At 33.5% G+C, this 16247-nt stretch overlaps 1 protein-coding gene across 1 annotated transcript; it reads right to left on the reverse strand.

Moving 5' to 3' along the window:
• Positions 1 to 12506: 12506 nt before the first annotated feature.
• Positions 12507 to 14093, reverse strand: LOC137646155 (dnaJ homolog subfamily C member 3-like). Its single transcript, XM_068379356.1, has one exon. It carries the CDS (start codon positions 14091 to 14093, stop codon positions 12507 to 12509), a length of 1587 nt encoding a protein of 528 aa, XP_068235457.1.
• Between the last annotated feature and the right edge of the window lie 2154 nt (positions 14094 to 16247).

Below are 16247 nucleotides of genomic sequence, written 5' to 3' on the forward strand. Positions count from 1 at the left end.
TTTTGGGGGGAGAGGACTTTTGGTTTTTTTATTTTTTTGGATTTTTTGTTTTATATATTTTTTTTCAATTTTGGAGATTCATTTTTTCTATGTTCACTGCACTAAACTGCCATTTCATATGAATTTCCTGTTCACAGCACAAAACATTTTCATGATCCACTATTGCAAGATAATGGAATATTTTTGAAGGGACACAGCGTACTAAAAGAAGTCCGACTTGTTTTTTCTGCATCTGTCCACCTGAAAAAGAAACAGTACAAGTGAATCTTTATCAAGGAACAGTGCATTCCAAAACAAGTGTGACTTCTTCCCTCTGCTGAGTCCATCTTGTAGATTATTCCATTTACATCTGGAGGGCTGGAATCCACCTTATTTCCTTGATCTTTTATTTATTCCTGTGTTCAGCGCAGCGAACATATTCCTGTTCCACTACACCAGCACAATGGAAGCTTTTTGAAGGGACACAACGTACTAAAAATAATTTCCACTACACATTTTTTTTTCAGTTCACAGCACTAAACTGAAAAATTCAACTGAAACTTATCATAAAAATATGTTTCCACTATATTTATAAACATATTTTTTTTGGATTTTTGGTTTTTTATATTTTTATTTTTGGATTTTTGGTTTTTTTTTAATTTTTTGTTTTATTTTTTTTTTTCATTTTTCAATTTTTTAATCATTTTTGGAGATTCATTTTTTCTATGTTCACTGCACTAAACTGCCATTTCCTATGTTTTTCCTGTTCACAGCACTAAACATTTTCATGATCCACTATTCCAGGGTAATGGAATATTCTTGAAGGGACACAGCGTACTAAAGAAGTCATACTTGTTTCTTCTGCATCTGTCCACCTGATAAAGAAACAGTACAAGTGAATCTTTATCAAGGAACAGTGCATTCCAAAACAAGTGGGAATTCTTCCCTCTGCTGAGTCCATCTTGTAGATTATTCCATTTGGTCTGGAAGGCCGAACTTCACTTGGCTTTGACTGTCCGTCTCTCAATGGCTATTACAGGAAAACTTATTTCCCTACAAAACTAAACTAAACTAAAACTCAACTGAAACTTATTCTAAAAATAGTTTCCACTACACATTTTTTCGATTCACAACACTAAACTGAAAAATTCAACTAAAACTTATCCTAAAAATGTTTACACTATATATATATATATATATATATATATATATATATATATATATATATATATATATATATATATATATATATATATATATATATTTTTGGATTTTTGGTTTTTATATTTTTTTTTTATTTTTTTTTTATTTTTTTTTTGGATTTTTTGTTTTATATTTTTTTCATTTTTCAATTTTTTAATCATTTTTAGAGATTCATTTTTTCTATGTTCACTGCACTAAACTGCCATTTCCTATGTTTTTCCTGTTCACAGCACTAAACATTTTCATGATCCACTATTCTAGGATAATGGAAGCTCCTTGAAGGGACACAGCATACTGAAAGAAGTCATACTTGTTTCTTCTGCATCTGTCCACCTGATAAAGAAACAGTACATGTGAATCTTTATCAAAGAACAGTGCATTCCAAAACAAGTGGGAATTCTTCCCTCTGCTGAGTCCATCTTGTAGATTATTCCATTTACATCTGGAGGGCTGGAATCCACCTTATTTCTCTGATATTTTATTTATTCCTGTGTTCAGAGCAGCAAACATATTCCTGTTCCACTACACCAGCACAATGGAAGCTCCTTAAAGGGACGCAGCGTACTAAAAGAAGTCATACTTGTTTCTTCTGCATCTGTCCACCTGATAAAGAAACAGTACATGTGAATCTTTATCAAGGAACAGTGCATTCCAAAACAAGTGTTACTTCTTCCCTCTGCTGAGTCCATCTTGTAGATTATTCCATTTACATCTGGAGGGCTGGAATCCACCTTATTTCTTGGATCTTTTATTTATTCCTGTGTTCAGAGCAGCAAACATATTCCTGTTCCACTACACCAGCACAATGGAAGCTTCTTGAAGGGACGCAACGTACTAAAAAAAGTCATACTTGTTTCTTCTGCATCTGTCCACCTGATAAAGAAACAGTACAAGTGAATCTTTATCAAGGAACAGTGCATTCCAAAACAAGTGGGACTTCTTCCCTCTGCTGAGTCCATCTTGCAGATTATTCCATTTACATCTGGAGGGCTGGAATCCACCTTATTTCCTGGATCTTTTATTTATTCCTGTGTTCAGAGCAGCAAACATATTCCTGTTCCACTACATCAGCAAAATGGAAGCTTCTTGAAGGGACGCAGCGTACTAAAAGAAATCATATTTGTTTCTTCTGCATCTGTCCACCAGATAAAGAATCAGTACAAGTGAATCTTTATCAAGGAACAGTGCATTCCAAAACAAGTGGGACTTCTTCCCTCTGCTGAGTCCATCTTGTAGATTATTCCATTTGGTCTGGAAGGCCGAAATCCACTTGGAATTGACTGTCCGTCTCTCAATGGCTATTACTGGAAAACTTATTTCCTTACAAAACTAAACTAAAACTAAAAACTAAACTAAACTAAAACTCAACTGAAACTTATTCTAAAAATAGTTTCCACTACACATTTTTTTTCGATTCACAGCACTAAACTGAAAAATTCAACTGAAACTTATCCTAAAAATATGTTTCCACTATATATATATTTTTTTGGATTTTTGGTTTATATTTTTTTTTATTTTTTTTTTTATTTTTTTTTTTGATTTTTTGTTTTATATTTTTATTTTCATTTTTTTAAATTTTTTAATCATTTTTGGAGATTCATTTTTTCTATGTTCACTGCACAAAACTGCCATTTCCTATTTTTTTCCTGTTCACAGCACTAAACATTTTCCTGATCCACTACACCAGCACAATGGAAGCTTCTTGAAGGGACACAGCATACTAAAAGAAGTCAGACTTGTTTCTTCTGCATCTGTCCACCTGATAAAGAAACAGTACAGGTGAATCTTTATCAAGGAACAGTGCATTCCAAAACAAGTGGAACTTCTTCCCTCTGCTGAGTCCATCTTGTAGATTATTCCATTTGGTCTGGAAGGCCGAAATCCACTTGGAATTGACTGTCCGTCTCTCAATGGCTATTACTGGAAAACTTATTTCCTTACAAAACTAAACTAAAACTAAAAACTAAACTAAACTAAAACTCAACTGAAACTTATTCTAAAAATAGTTTCCACTACACATTTTTTTCGATTCACAGCACTAAACTGAAAAATTCAACTGAAACTTATCCTAAAAATATGTTTCCACTATATATATATATATATATATATATATATATATATATATATATATATATATATATATATATATATATATATATATATGGATTTTTGGTTTTTTATATTTTTTGGATTTTTTTTTTTGGATTTTTTGTTTTATATTTTTTTTTCATTTTTTAAATTTTTTAATCATTTTTGGAGATTAATTTTTTCTATGTTCACTGCACTAAACTGCCATTTCCTATTTTTTTCCTGTTCACAGCACTAAACATTTTCATGATCCACTACACCAGCACAATGGAAGCTTCTTGAAGGGACACAACGTACTAAAAACAGTTTCCACTACACATTTTTTTCGATTCACAGCACTAAACTGAAAAATTCAACTGAAACTTATCCTAAAAATGTTTCCACTATATATATATATTTTTTTTGGATTTTTTGTTTTTTATATTTTTTTTTGGATTTTTGTTTTTTTATTTTTTTTCGATTTTTTTTATATTTTTTTTTCATTTTTTTCAATTTTTTAATCATTTTTGGAGATTCTTTTTTTTCTATGTTCACTGCACTAAACTGCCATTTCCTATGTTTTTCCTGTTCACAGCACTAATTTTCATGATCCACTATTCCAGGATAATGAAATATTCTTGAAGGGACACAGCATACTAAAAGAAGTCATACTTGTTTCTTCTGCATCTGTCCACCTGATAAAGAAACAGTACAAGTGAATCTTTATCAAGGAACAGTGCATTCCAAAACAAGTGGGACTTCTTCCCTCTGCTGAGTCCATCTTGTAGATTATTCCATTCACATCTGGAGGGCTGGAATCTACCTTATTTGTTGGATCTTTTATTTATTCCTGGGTTCAGAGCAGCAAACATATTCCTGTTCCACTACACCAGCACAATGGAAGCTTCTTGAAGGGACGCAGCGTAGTAAAAGAAGTCATACTTGTTTCTTCTGCATCTGTCCACCTGATAAAGAAACAGTACAAGTGAATCTTTATCAAGGAACAGTGCATTCCAAAACAAGTGGGACTTCTTCCCTCTGCTGAGTCCATCTTGTAGATTATTCCATTTGGTCTGGAAGGCCGAAATCCACTTGGAATTGATTGTCCATCTCTCAATGGCTATTACTGGAAAACTTATTTCCTTACAAAACTAAACTAAAACTAAAAACTAAACTAAACTAAAACTCAACTGAAACTTATTCTAAAAATAGTTTCCACTACACATTTTTTTTCGATTCACAGCACTAAACTGAAAAATTCAACTGAAACTTATCCTAAAAATATGTTTCCACTATATATATATTTTTTTGGGATTTTTGGTTTTTTATATTTTTTTGGATTTTTTTTTTTTTATTTTTTTTTGGATTTTTTGTTTTATATTTTTTTTTCATTTTTTAAATTTTTTAATCATTTTTGGAGATTAATTTTTTCTATGTTCACTGCACAAAACTGCCATTTCCTATTTTTTTCCTGTTCACAGCACTAAACATTTTCCTGATCCACTACACCAGCACAATGGAAGCTTCTTGAAGGGACACAACGTACTAAAAATAGTTTCCACTACACATTTTTTTCGATTCACAGCACTAAACTGAAAAATTCAACTTAAACTTATCCTAAAAATGTTTCCGCTATATATATATATATATTTTTTTTTTGGATTTTTGGTTTTTTATATATTTTTTGGATTTTTGTTTTTTTATTTTTTTGGATTTTTTGTTTTATATTTTTTTTTCATTTTTCAATTTTTTAATCATTTTTGGAGATTCATTTTTACTATGTTCACTGCACTAAACTGCCATTTCCTATGTTTTTCCTGTTCACAGCACTAAACATTTTCATGATCCACTATTCCAGGATAATGGAAGCTACTTGAAGGGACACAGCGTACTAAAAGAAGTCATACTTGTTTCTTCTGCATCTGTCCACCTGATAAAGAAACAGTACAGGTGAATCTTTATCAAGGAACAGTGCATTCCAAAACAAGTGGAACTTCTTCCCTCTGCTGAGTCCATCTTGTAGATTATTCCATTTGGTCTGGAAGGCCGAAATCCACTTGGAATTGACTGTCCGTCTCTCAATGGCTATTACTGGAAAACTTATTTCCTTACAAAACTAAACTAAAACTAAAAACTAAACTAAACTAAAACTCAACTGAAACTTATTCTAAAAATAGTTTCCACTACACATTTTTTTTCGATTCACAGCACTAAACTGAAAAATTCAACTGAAACTTATCCTAAAAATATGTTTCCACTATATATATATTTTTTTTTTGGATTTTTGGTTTTTTATATTTTTTGGATTTTTGTTTTTTTATTTTTTTTTTGGATTTTTTGTTTTATATTTTTTTTTCATTTTTTAAATTTTTTAATCATTTTTGGAGATTAATTTTTTCTATGTTCACTGCACTAAACTGCCATTTCCTATTTTTTTCCTGTTCACAGCACTAAACATTTTCCTGATCCACTACACCAGCACAATGGAAGCTTCTTGAAGGGACACAACGTACTAAAAATAGTTTCCACTACACATTTTTTTCGATTCACAGCACTAAACTGAAAAATTCAACTGAAACTTATCCTAAAAATGTTTCCACTATATATATATATATTTTTTTTTTTTTGGATTTTTGGTTTTTTATATTTTTTTGGATTTTTTTTTAATTTTTTTTTTTTGGATTTTTTGTTTTATATTTTTTTTTTTCATTTTTTTCAATTTTTTAATCATTTTTGGAGATTCTTTTTTTCTATGTCCACTGCACTAAACTGTCATTTCCTATTTTTTTCCTGTTCACAGCACTAAACATTTTCATGATCCACTATTCCATGATAATGAAATATTCTTGAAGGGACAGAGCATACTAAAAGAAGTCATACTTGTTTCTTCTGCATCTGTCCACCTGATAAAGAAACAGTACAAGTGAATCTTTATCAAGGAACAGTGCATTCCAAAACAAGTGGGACTTCTTCCCTCTGCTGAGTCCATCTTGCAGATTATTCCATTTACATCTGGAGGGCTGGAATCCACCTTATTTCCTGGATCTTTTATTTATTCCTGTGTTCAGAGCAGCAAACATATTCCTGTTCCACTACACCAGCACAATGGAAGCTTCTTGAAGGGACGCAGCGTAGTAAAAGAAGTCATACTTGTTTCTTCTGTATCTGTCCACCTGATAAAGAAACAGTACAAGTGAATCTTTATCAAGGAACAGTGCATTCCAAAACAAGTGGGACTTCTTCCCTCTGCTGAGTCCATCTTGTAGATTATTCCATTTGGTCTGGAAGGCCGAAATCCACTTGGAATTGATTGTCCATCTCTCAATGGCTATTACTGGAAAACTTATTTCCTTACAAAACTAAACTAAAACTAAAAACTAAACTAAACTAAAACTCAACTGAAACTTATTCTAAAAATAGTTTCCACTACACATTTTTTTTTCGATTCACAGCACTAAACTGAAAAATTCAACTGAAACTTATCCTAAAAATATGTTTCCACTATATATATATTTTTTTTTTGGATTTTTGGTTTTTTATATTTTTTGGATTTTTGTTTTTTTATTTTATTTTTGGATTTTTTGTTTTATATTTTTTTTTCATTTTTTAAATTTTTTAATCATTTTTGGAGATTAATTTTTTCTATGTTCACTGCACTAAACTGCCATTTCCTATTTTTTTCCTGTTCGCGGCACTAAATATTTTCCTGATCCACTACACCAGCACAATGGAAGCTTCTTGAAGGGACACAGCATACTAAAAGAAGTCAGACTTGTTTCTTCTGCATCTGTCCACCTGATAAAGAAACAGTACAGGTGAATCTTCATCAAGGAACAGTGCATTCCAAAACAAGTGGGACTTCTTCCCTCTGCTGAGTCCATCTTGTAGATAATTCCATTTACATCTGGAGGGCTGGAATCCACCTTATTTCTTGGATCTTTTATTTATTCCTGTGTTCAGAGCAGCAACCATATTCCTGTTCCACTACACCAGCACAATGGAAGCTTCTTGAAGGGACACAACGTACTAAAAATAGTTTCCACTACACATTTTTTTCGATTCACAGCACTAAACTGAAAAATTCAACTGAAACTTATCCTAAAAATGTTTCCACTATATATATTTATATTTTTTTTTGGATTTTTGGTTTTTTATATTTTTTTTGGATTTTTGTTTTTTTATTTTTTTTTTGGATTTTTTGTTTTATATTTTTTTTCATTTTTTTCAATTTTTTAATCATTTTTGGAGATTCTTTTTTTCTATGTTCACTGCACTAAACTGCCATTTCCTATGTTTTTCCTGTTCACAGCACTAAACATTTTCATGATCCACTATTCCAGGATAATGGAAGCTTCTTGAAGGGACACAGCGTACTAAAAGAAGTCATACTTGTTTCTTCTGCATCTGTCCACCTGATAAAGAAACAGTACAGGTGAATCTTTATCAAGGAACAGTGCATTCCAAAACAAGTGGAACTTCTGCCCTCTGCTGAGTCCATCTTGTAGATTATTCCATTTGGTCTGGAAGGCCGAAATCCACTTGGAATTGACTGTCCGTCTCTCAATGGCTATTACTGGAAAACTTATTTCCTTACAAAACTAAACTAAAACTAAAAACTAAACTAAACTAAAACTCAACTGAAACTTATTCTAGAAATAGTTTCCACTACACATTTTTTTTCGATTCACAGCACTAAACTGAAAAATTCAACTGAAACTTATCCTAAAAATATGTTTCCACTATATATATATATATATTTTTTTTGGATTTTTGGTTTTTTATATTTTTTGGATTTTTGTTTTTTTATTTTTTTTTGGATTTTTTGTTTTATATTTTTTTTCCATTTTTTAAATTTTTTAATCATTTTTGGAGATTAATTTTTTCTATGTTCACTGCACTAAACTGCCATTTCCTATTTTTTTCCTGTTCACAGCACTAAACATTTTCCTGATCCACTACACCAGCACAATGGAAGCTTCTTGAAGGGACACAACGTACTAAAAATAGTTTCCACTACACATTTTTTTCGATTCACAGCACTAAACTGAAAAATTCAACTGAAACTTATCCTAAAAATGTTTCCACTATATATATATATTTTTTTTGGGGATTTTTGGTTTTTTATATTTTTTTGGATTTTTTTTTTATTTTTTTTTTTTTTTTGAATTTTTTGTTTTATATTTTTTTTTTCATTTTTTTCAATTTTTTAATCATTTTTGGAGATTCTTTTTTTCTATGTCCACTGCACTAAACTGTCATTTCCTATTTTTTTCCTGTTCACAGCACTAAACATTTTCATGATCCACTATTCCAGGATAATGAAATATTCTTGAAGGGACAGAGCATACTAAAAGAAGTCATACTTGTTTCTTCTGCATCTGTCCACCTGATAAAGAAACAGTACAAGTGAATCTTTATCAAGGAACAGTGCATTCCAAAACAAGTGGGACTTCTTCCCTCTGCTGAGTCCATCTTGCAGATTATTCCATTTACATCTGAAGGGCTGGAATCCACCTTATTTCCTGGATCTTTTATTTATTCCTGTGTTCAGAGCAGCAAACATATTCCTGTTCCACTACACCAGCACAATGGAAGCTTCTTGAAGGGACGCAGCGTAGTAAAAGAAGTCATACTTGTTTCTTCTGTATCTGTCCACCTGATAAAGAAACAGTACAAGTGAATCTTTATCAAGGAACAGTGCATTCCAAAACAAGTGGGACTTCTTCCCTCTGCTGAGTCCATCTTGTAGATTATTCCATTTGGTCTGGAAGGCCGAAATCCACTTGGAATTGATTGTCCATCTCTCAATGGCTATTACTGGAAAACTTATTTCCTTACAAAACTAAACTAAAACTAAAAACTAAACTAAACTAAAACTCAACTGAAACTTATTCTAAAAATAGTTTGCACTACACATTTTTTTTCGATTCACAGCACTAAACTGAAAAATTCAACTGAAACTTATCCTAAAAATATGTTTCCACTATATATATTTTTTTTTTTTGGATTTTTGGTTTTTTATATTTTTTGGATTTTTGTTTTTTTATTTTATTTTTGGATTTTTTGTTTTATATTTTTTTTTTTCATTTTTTAAATTTTTTAATCATTTTTGGAGATTAATTTTTTCTATGTTCACTGCACTAAACTGCCATTTCCTATTTTTTTCCTGTTCGCGGCACTAAATATTTTCCTGATTCACTACACCAGCACAATGGAAGCTTCTTGAAGGGACACAGCATACTAAAAGAAGTCAGACTTGTTTCTTCTGCATCTGTCCACCTGATAAAGAAACAGTACAGGTGAATCTTCATCAAGGAACAGTGCATTCCAAAACAAGTGGGACTTCTTCCCTCTGCTGAGTCCATCTTGTAGATAATTCCATTTACATCTGGAGGGCTGGAATCCACCTTATTTCTTGGATCTTTTATTTATTCCTGTGTTCAGAGCAGCAACCATATTCCTGTTCCACTACACCAGCACAATGGAAGCTTCTTGAAGGGACACAACGTACTAAAAATAGTTTCCACTACACATTTTTTTCGATTCACAGCACTAAACTGAAAAATTCAACTGAAACTTATCCTAAAAACGTTTCCACTATATATATTTATATTTTTTTTGGATTTTTGGTTTTTTATATTTTTTTTGGATTTTTGTTTTTTTATTTTTTTTTGGATTTTTTGTTTTATATTTTTTTTCATTTTTTTCAATTTTTTAATCATTTTTGGAGATTCTTTTTTTCTATGTTCACTGCACTAAACTGCCATTTCCTATGTTTTTCCTGTTCACAGCACTAAACATTTTCATGATCCACTATTCCAGGATAATGAAATATTCTTGAAGGGACGCAGCGTACTAAAAGAAGTCAGACTTGTTTCTTCTGCATCTGTCCACCTGATAAAGAAACAGTACAAGTGAATCTTTATCAAGGAACAGTGCATTCCAAAACAAGTGGGACTTCTTCCCTCTGCTGAGTCCATCTTGTAGATTATTCCATTTGGTCTGGAAGGCCGAAATCCACTTCGAATTGATTGTCCGTCTCTCAATGGCTATTACTGGAAAACTTATTTCCTTACAAAACTAAACTAAAACTAAAAACTAAACTAAACTAAAACTCAACTGAAACTTATTCTAAAAATAGTTTCCACTACACATTTTTTTTCGATTCACAGCACTAAACTGAAAAATTCAACTGAAACTTATCCTAAAAATATGTTTCCACTATATATATATTTTTTTTGGATTTTTGGTTTTTTATATTTTTTTGGATTTTTGTTTTTTTATTTTTTTTTGGATTTTTTGTTTTATATTTTTTTTTTCATTTTTTAAATTGTTTAATCATTTTTGGAGATTAATTTTTTTCTATTTTCACTGCACTAAACTGCCATTTCCTATTTTTTTCCTGTTCACAGCACTAAATATTTTCCTGATCCACTACACCAGCACAATGGAAGCTTCTTGAAGGGACACAGCATACTAAAAGAAGTCAGACTTGTTTCTTCTGCATCTGTCCACCTGATAAAGAAACAGTACAGGTGAATCTTCATCAAGGAACAGTGCATTCCAAAACAAGTGGGACTTCTTCCCTCTGCTGAGTCCATCTTGTAGATAATTCCATTTACATCTGGAGGGCTGGAATCCACCTTATTTCTTGGATCTTTTATTTATTCCTGTGTTCAGAGCAGCAACCATATTCCTGTTCCACTACACCAGCACAATGGAAGCTTCTTGAAGGGACACAACGTACTAAAAATAGTTTCCACTACACATTTTTTTCGATTCACAGCACTAAACTGAAAAATTCAACTGAAACTTATCCTAAAAATGTTTCCACTATATATATTTATATTTTTTTTTTGGATTTTTGGTTTTTTATATTTTTTTTGGATTTTTTTTTATTTTTTTTTTTTTTGGATTTTTTGTTTTATATTTTTTTTCATTTTTTTCAATTTTTTAATCATTTTTGGAGATTCATTTTTTCTATGTTCACTGCACTAAACTGCCATTTCCTATTTTTTTCCTGTTCGCGGCACTAAATATTTTCCTGATCCACTACACCAGCACAATGGAAGCTTGTTGAAGGGACACAGCATACTAAAAGAAGTCAAACTTGTTTCTTCTGCATCTGTCCACCTGATAAAGAAACAGTACAGGTGAATCTTTATCAAGGAACAGTGCATTCCAAAACAAGTGGGACTTCTTCCCTCTGCTGAGTCCATCTTGTAGATTATTCCATTTACATCTGGAGGGCTGGAATCCACCTTATTTCTTGGATCTTTTATTTATTCCTGTGTTCAGAGCAGCAACCATATTCCGGTTCCACTACACCAGCACAATGGAAGCTTCTTGAAGGGACACAACGTACTAAAAATAGTTTCCACTACACATTTTTTTCGATTCACAGCACTAAACTGAAAAATTCAACTTAAACTTATCCTAAAAATGTTTCCACTATATATATATATTTTTTGGGGGGATTTTTGGTTTTTTATATATTTTTTGGATTTTTGTTTTTTTATTTTTTTTGGATTTTTTGTTTTATATTTTTTTTTTCATTTTTCAATTTTTTAATCATTTTTGGAGATTCATTTTTACTATGTTCACTGCACTAAACTGCTATTTCCTATGTTTTTCCTGTTCACAGCACTAAACATTTTCATGATCCACTATTCCAGGATAATGGAAGCTTCTTGAGGGGACACAGCGTACTAAAAGAAGTCATACTTGTTTCTTCTGCATCTGTCCACCTGATAAAGAAACAGTACAGGTGAATCTTTATCAAGGAACAGTGCATTCCAAAACAAGTGGAACTTCTTCCCTCTGCTGAGTCCATCTTGTAGATTATTCCATTTGGTCTGGAAGGCCGAAATCCACTTGGAATTGACTGTCCGTCTCTCAATGGCTATTACTGGAAAACTTATTTCCTTACAAAACTAAACTAAAACTAAAAACTAAACTAAACTAAAACTCAACTGAAACTTATTCTAAAAATAGTTTCCACTACACATTTTTTTTCGATTCACAGCACTAAACTGAAAAATTCAACTGAAACTTATCCTAAAAATATGTTTCCACAATATATATATATATATATATATATATATTTTTGGATTTTTTATTTTTTATATTTTTTTGGGATTTTTGGTTTTTTATTTTTTTTTGGATTTTATTTTTTAATTTTTTTTTTCATTTTCATTTTTTTTTCACGCTCCCTGCACTAAACTGCAATGATCGTTCCTTTACACATTGCGATATCCTTAATAATAATATCGGTGTTTGTTCCCTTGACGATGTTGCTCCTTTCTTGGTCCTTGATTGTACTGCCTATGCTCTTCCCATCTGGAGCGTCCTTGGTGGTACTGCCGCCCGTGGTTCCACTGCCCTGGCTCCTGACGATTCCACTGGCCGCCACCTGTCTCCCAGTGTTCATATTCCTCCTGATGGCGTAGCTCTTCGTCATAATCTCTTCGGTTCCTTTCGTCCACCAGAATCAGTTTCGCGTTGACCACCTTTTTGTACTTCTCCTCGAATGCCTCCTGTAGGAATTCGGGTTTGTCCCGATGTCTGTCTGGGTGGAACGCCATAGACAGGTCCCTGAAGGATTTTATAACCTCTGCCTTCGCGGCTGTCTTTTCTAAACCCAGGATCGCATAGTGTCCTTTGTCTTCCCATTCCTTCTGCAGTGCCTTAGTATCTTCAACGATTTTTGAAAATTTCTCATTTTTCTTCACCTTCACCGTTTCGAAGTCCTTCAGGGCCGCGTCGAAAATGCCGAGTTTGACGAGGTACCGCCCTCGTAACATGTACGCTTTCCATCCTTCACATCCTTTCTCGATGGCCATGGAGCAGTCTAATACAATATCCATATTAGGAGGCTTCTCAGTGGCTGCGTTCGCTTCAGCTCGAAGGACATGCAGAAGAGCCATTCCTTCGTCGTTGTCAGTCTCCACAGCCAAGGCTTGGGTGAAGATATCTACAGCCTCTTTGGGCCTATTATTCATCTGCGCACTTAATCCAGCCATTAATAAGCTTTTCCTCTTATGTTCCTCTTTATTCTCGGTTTTACGCTCTTCCTCCTCCTCAGCTTTTAGCTTCCTTTCTGCCTTAAGTTCACAAAGTTCACTTTTCAATTTATTCAGTTGTTCCGTGTTCTCACTTTGCGCCTTTTTCATTTTTTCATTTTCTCTTTCAAACTTTTCAGCAATCATCTTTTGTTCCATTATTTCGAGGTCTTTTATTTTGCAGACAAATTCTAGTTTTTCATATTCTTGCACCAATTTTCCTTGAAGTTTCTCCTTTTCTTCTTTCAGTTCTTCAAATTCCTGTTTCCATTCATTTCCACTTTGATTTTCCTTTCTAAGTTTTTCCAGCAAATTTTCCAGTCTCTTCTTCTGAATCTCGTTTTGGACACATTCAGATTCCAATTTCGTCTTTTCTGCCTTTAATTTGCCCACTTCATTTTTCAATTTATTCAGGTTTACTGTTTTCTCAATTTGATTTTTCTTCCCTTTCTCATTCTCTTTTTTGAGAATTTCACACAAATTTTCAAGCTCTTTCATCTGGATGTCTTTTCCGACGCACTCACTTTCCAGTTTTTCTTTTTCTCTCTTTAATTTACCTACCTTATTTTTCAATTCGTTGACTTGTTCTCTGTTTTGAATTTCTTCCTTCTTCATTTCTGTATTCTCCTTCCTGAGAATTTCCAGCAAATGTCCATGCTCTGTCAACTGGATGTCTTTTCCGACACACTCACTTTCCAGCTTTTCTTTTTCCCTCTTGAATTCGTCTATCTCCTTTTTCAATTCGCTGACCTCTTCTCTGTTTTGAATTTCTTCCTTCTTCATTTCTGTATTCTCCTTCCTGAGAATTTCCAGCAAATGTCCATGCTCTGTCAACTGGATGTCTTTTCCGACACACTCACTTTCCAGCTTTTCTTTTTCCCTCTTGAATTCGTCTATCTCCTTTTTCAATTCGCTGACCTCTTCTCTGTTTTGAATTTCTTCCTTCTTCATTTCTGTATTCTCCTTCCTGAGAATTTCCAGCAAATGTCCATGCTCTGTCAACTGGATGTCTTTTCCGACACACTCACTTTCCAGCTTTTCTTTTTCTCTCTTGAATTCGTCTATCTCCTTTTTCAATTCGCTGACCTCTTCTCTGTTTTGAATTTCTTCCTTCTTCATTTCTGTATTCTCCTTCCTGAGAATTTCCAGCAAATGTCCATGCTCTGTCAACTGGATGTCTTTTCCGACACACTCACTTTCCAGCTTTTCTTTTTCCCTCTTGAATTCGTCTATCTCCTTTTTCAATTCGCTGACCTCTTCTCTGTTTTGAATTTCTTCCTTCTTCATTTCTGTATTCTCCTTCCTGAGAATTTCCAGCAAATGTCCATGCTCTGTCAACTGGATGTCTTTTCCGACACACTCACTTTCCAGCTTTTCTTTTTCTCTCTTGAATTCGTCTATCTCCTTTTTCAATTCGCTGACCTCTTCTCTGTTTTGAATTTCTTCCTTCTTCATTTCTGTATTCTCCTTCCTGAGAATTTCCAGCAAATGTCCATGCTCTGTCAACTGGATGTCTTTTCCGACACACTCACTTTCCAGCTTTTCTTTTTCCCTCTTGAATTCGTCTATCTCCTTTTTCAATTCGCTGACCTCTTCTCTGTTTTGAATTTCTTCCTTCTTCATTTCTGTATTCTCCTTCCTGAGAATTTCCAGCAAATGTCCATGCTCTGTCAACTGGATGTCTTTTCCGACACACTCACTTTCCAGCTTTTCTTTTTCCCTCTTGAATTCGTCTATCTCCTTTTTCAATTCGCTGACCTCTTCTCTGTTTTGAATTTCTTCCTTCTTCATTTCTGTATTCTCCTTCCTGAGAATTTCCAGCAAATGTCCATGCTCTGTCAACTGGATGTCTTTTCCGACACACTCACTTTCCAGCTTTTCTTTTTCTCTCTTGAATTCGTCTATCTCATTTTTCAATTCGTTGACTTGTTTATTTTTCAGTTTTGTGTCTATTTCTACTATTCTCCCCATTTCTTCAATTTGTCTTTTTAACTCATCATTTTCATCCTTGAGATTTTGCAAGAGCGTAGTCTGTTCGGTTTCCATTTCCTGTTCATTTCCGTCCAACAGATCTTCGCCTAAGTGCTCCAATTCTGGAACATGTTCTTCGAAAGAGCTGCTGTCCACGTCTTCTTCAGCCATCCTCCTCCTCCTCCAGGCAAGCATAATTCCGCCGAATATGACGGAAGCTGCAGCCATACCACCGATGTAGTAGTTCCTATTTCCAATAGAAAGGGATTCTTCCATCCTTTGTCCCAAGTCAAATTCGGGGAGAATCTTGCCAACGAACCACGTTGATTTCAATTCGTCTTTGAATCTTAAAGCTTCTCTCTCCATCTGATGCAAACCAAGTTCGCACCGCTGTAGTTCCTCGCGGGCTTCCCACAAGCCCCCAACCCAAGGACAGCGCCGCAACCACCTGCCGAGGATTCCATCCTGAGAGGCGACTGCTGGGTAGTCTTCAAATCGCGGCGCCTCTGGGAGTAGCCACGAAAACCATTTGAAAACCCGCGACTCCTGAAGAGCTCGCAGCTGTCCCTGAAGTTCTAAGGTCATATCCTCGCAAGCGAGATTCTGTTCTAGAAGGGCCGATCCTGCCATTTGAGGCCAGTACAATTTTCCTTTAAGGGTCCCGATGATATCCATAAACAGTGAAAACGCTTTGTTAACTGTGTAAGTCATATTCAATAACACAGATACTGGGATCTGTATCATCATTATTTTGAAAAAAAAAAAAAAAAAAAAAAACGATTGTTGCCGCTGTACGATCTCTCTGGAGACTTTCAAATTCCTGAAGAAATTTTGGAATCACCAACTCCATCGCCAGATTTCCCGGACATTTCTCTCCTTTCTATTCATAAGACGGCGTTAAATAATAATAATAATAATAATAATAATAATAATAATAATAATAATAATAATAATAATAATAATAAT

The sequence above is a fragment of the Palaemon carinicauda genome, chromosome 1, assembly GCF_036898095.1.
Source record: "Palaemon carinicauda isolate YSFRI2023 chromosome 1, ASM3689809v2, whole genome shotgun sequence".
NCBI classification, from domain to species: Eukaryota; Metazoa; Arthropoda; class Malacostraca; order Decapoda; family Palaemonidae; genus Palaemon; species Palaemon carinicauda.

Bases quoted from the DNA above. Each gene is read 5' to 3' on its own strand.
- LOC137646155 (XM_068379356.1), bottom strand. From the start codon at position 14,093: ATGAAGAAGGAAGAAATTCAAAACAGAGAAGAGGTCAGCGAATTGAAA.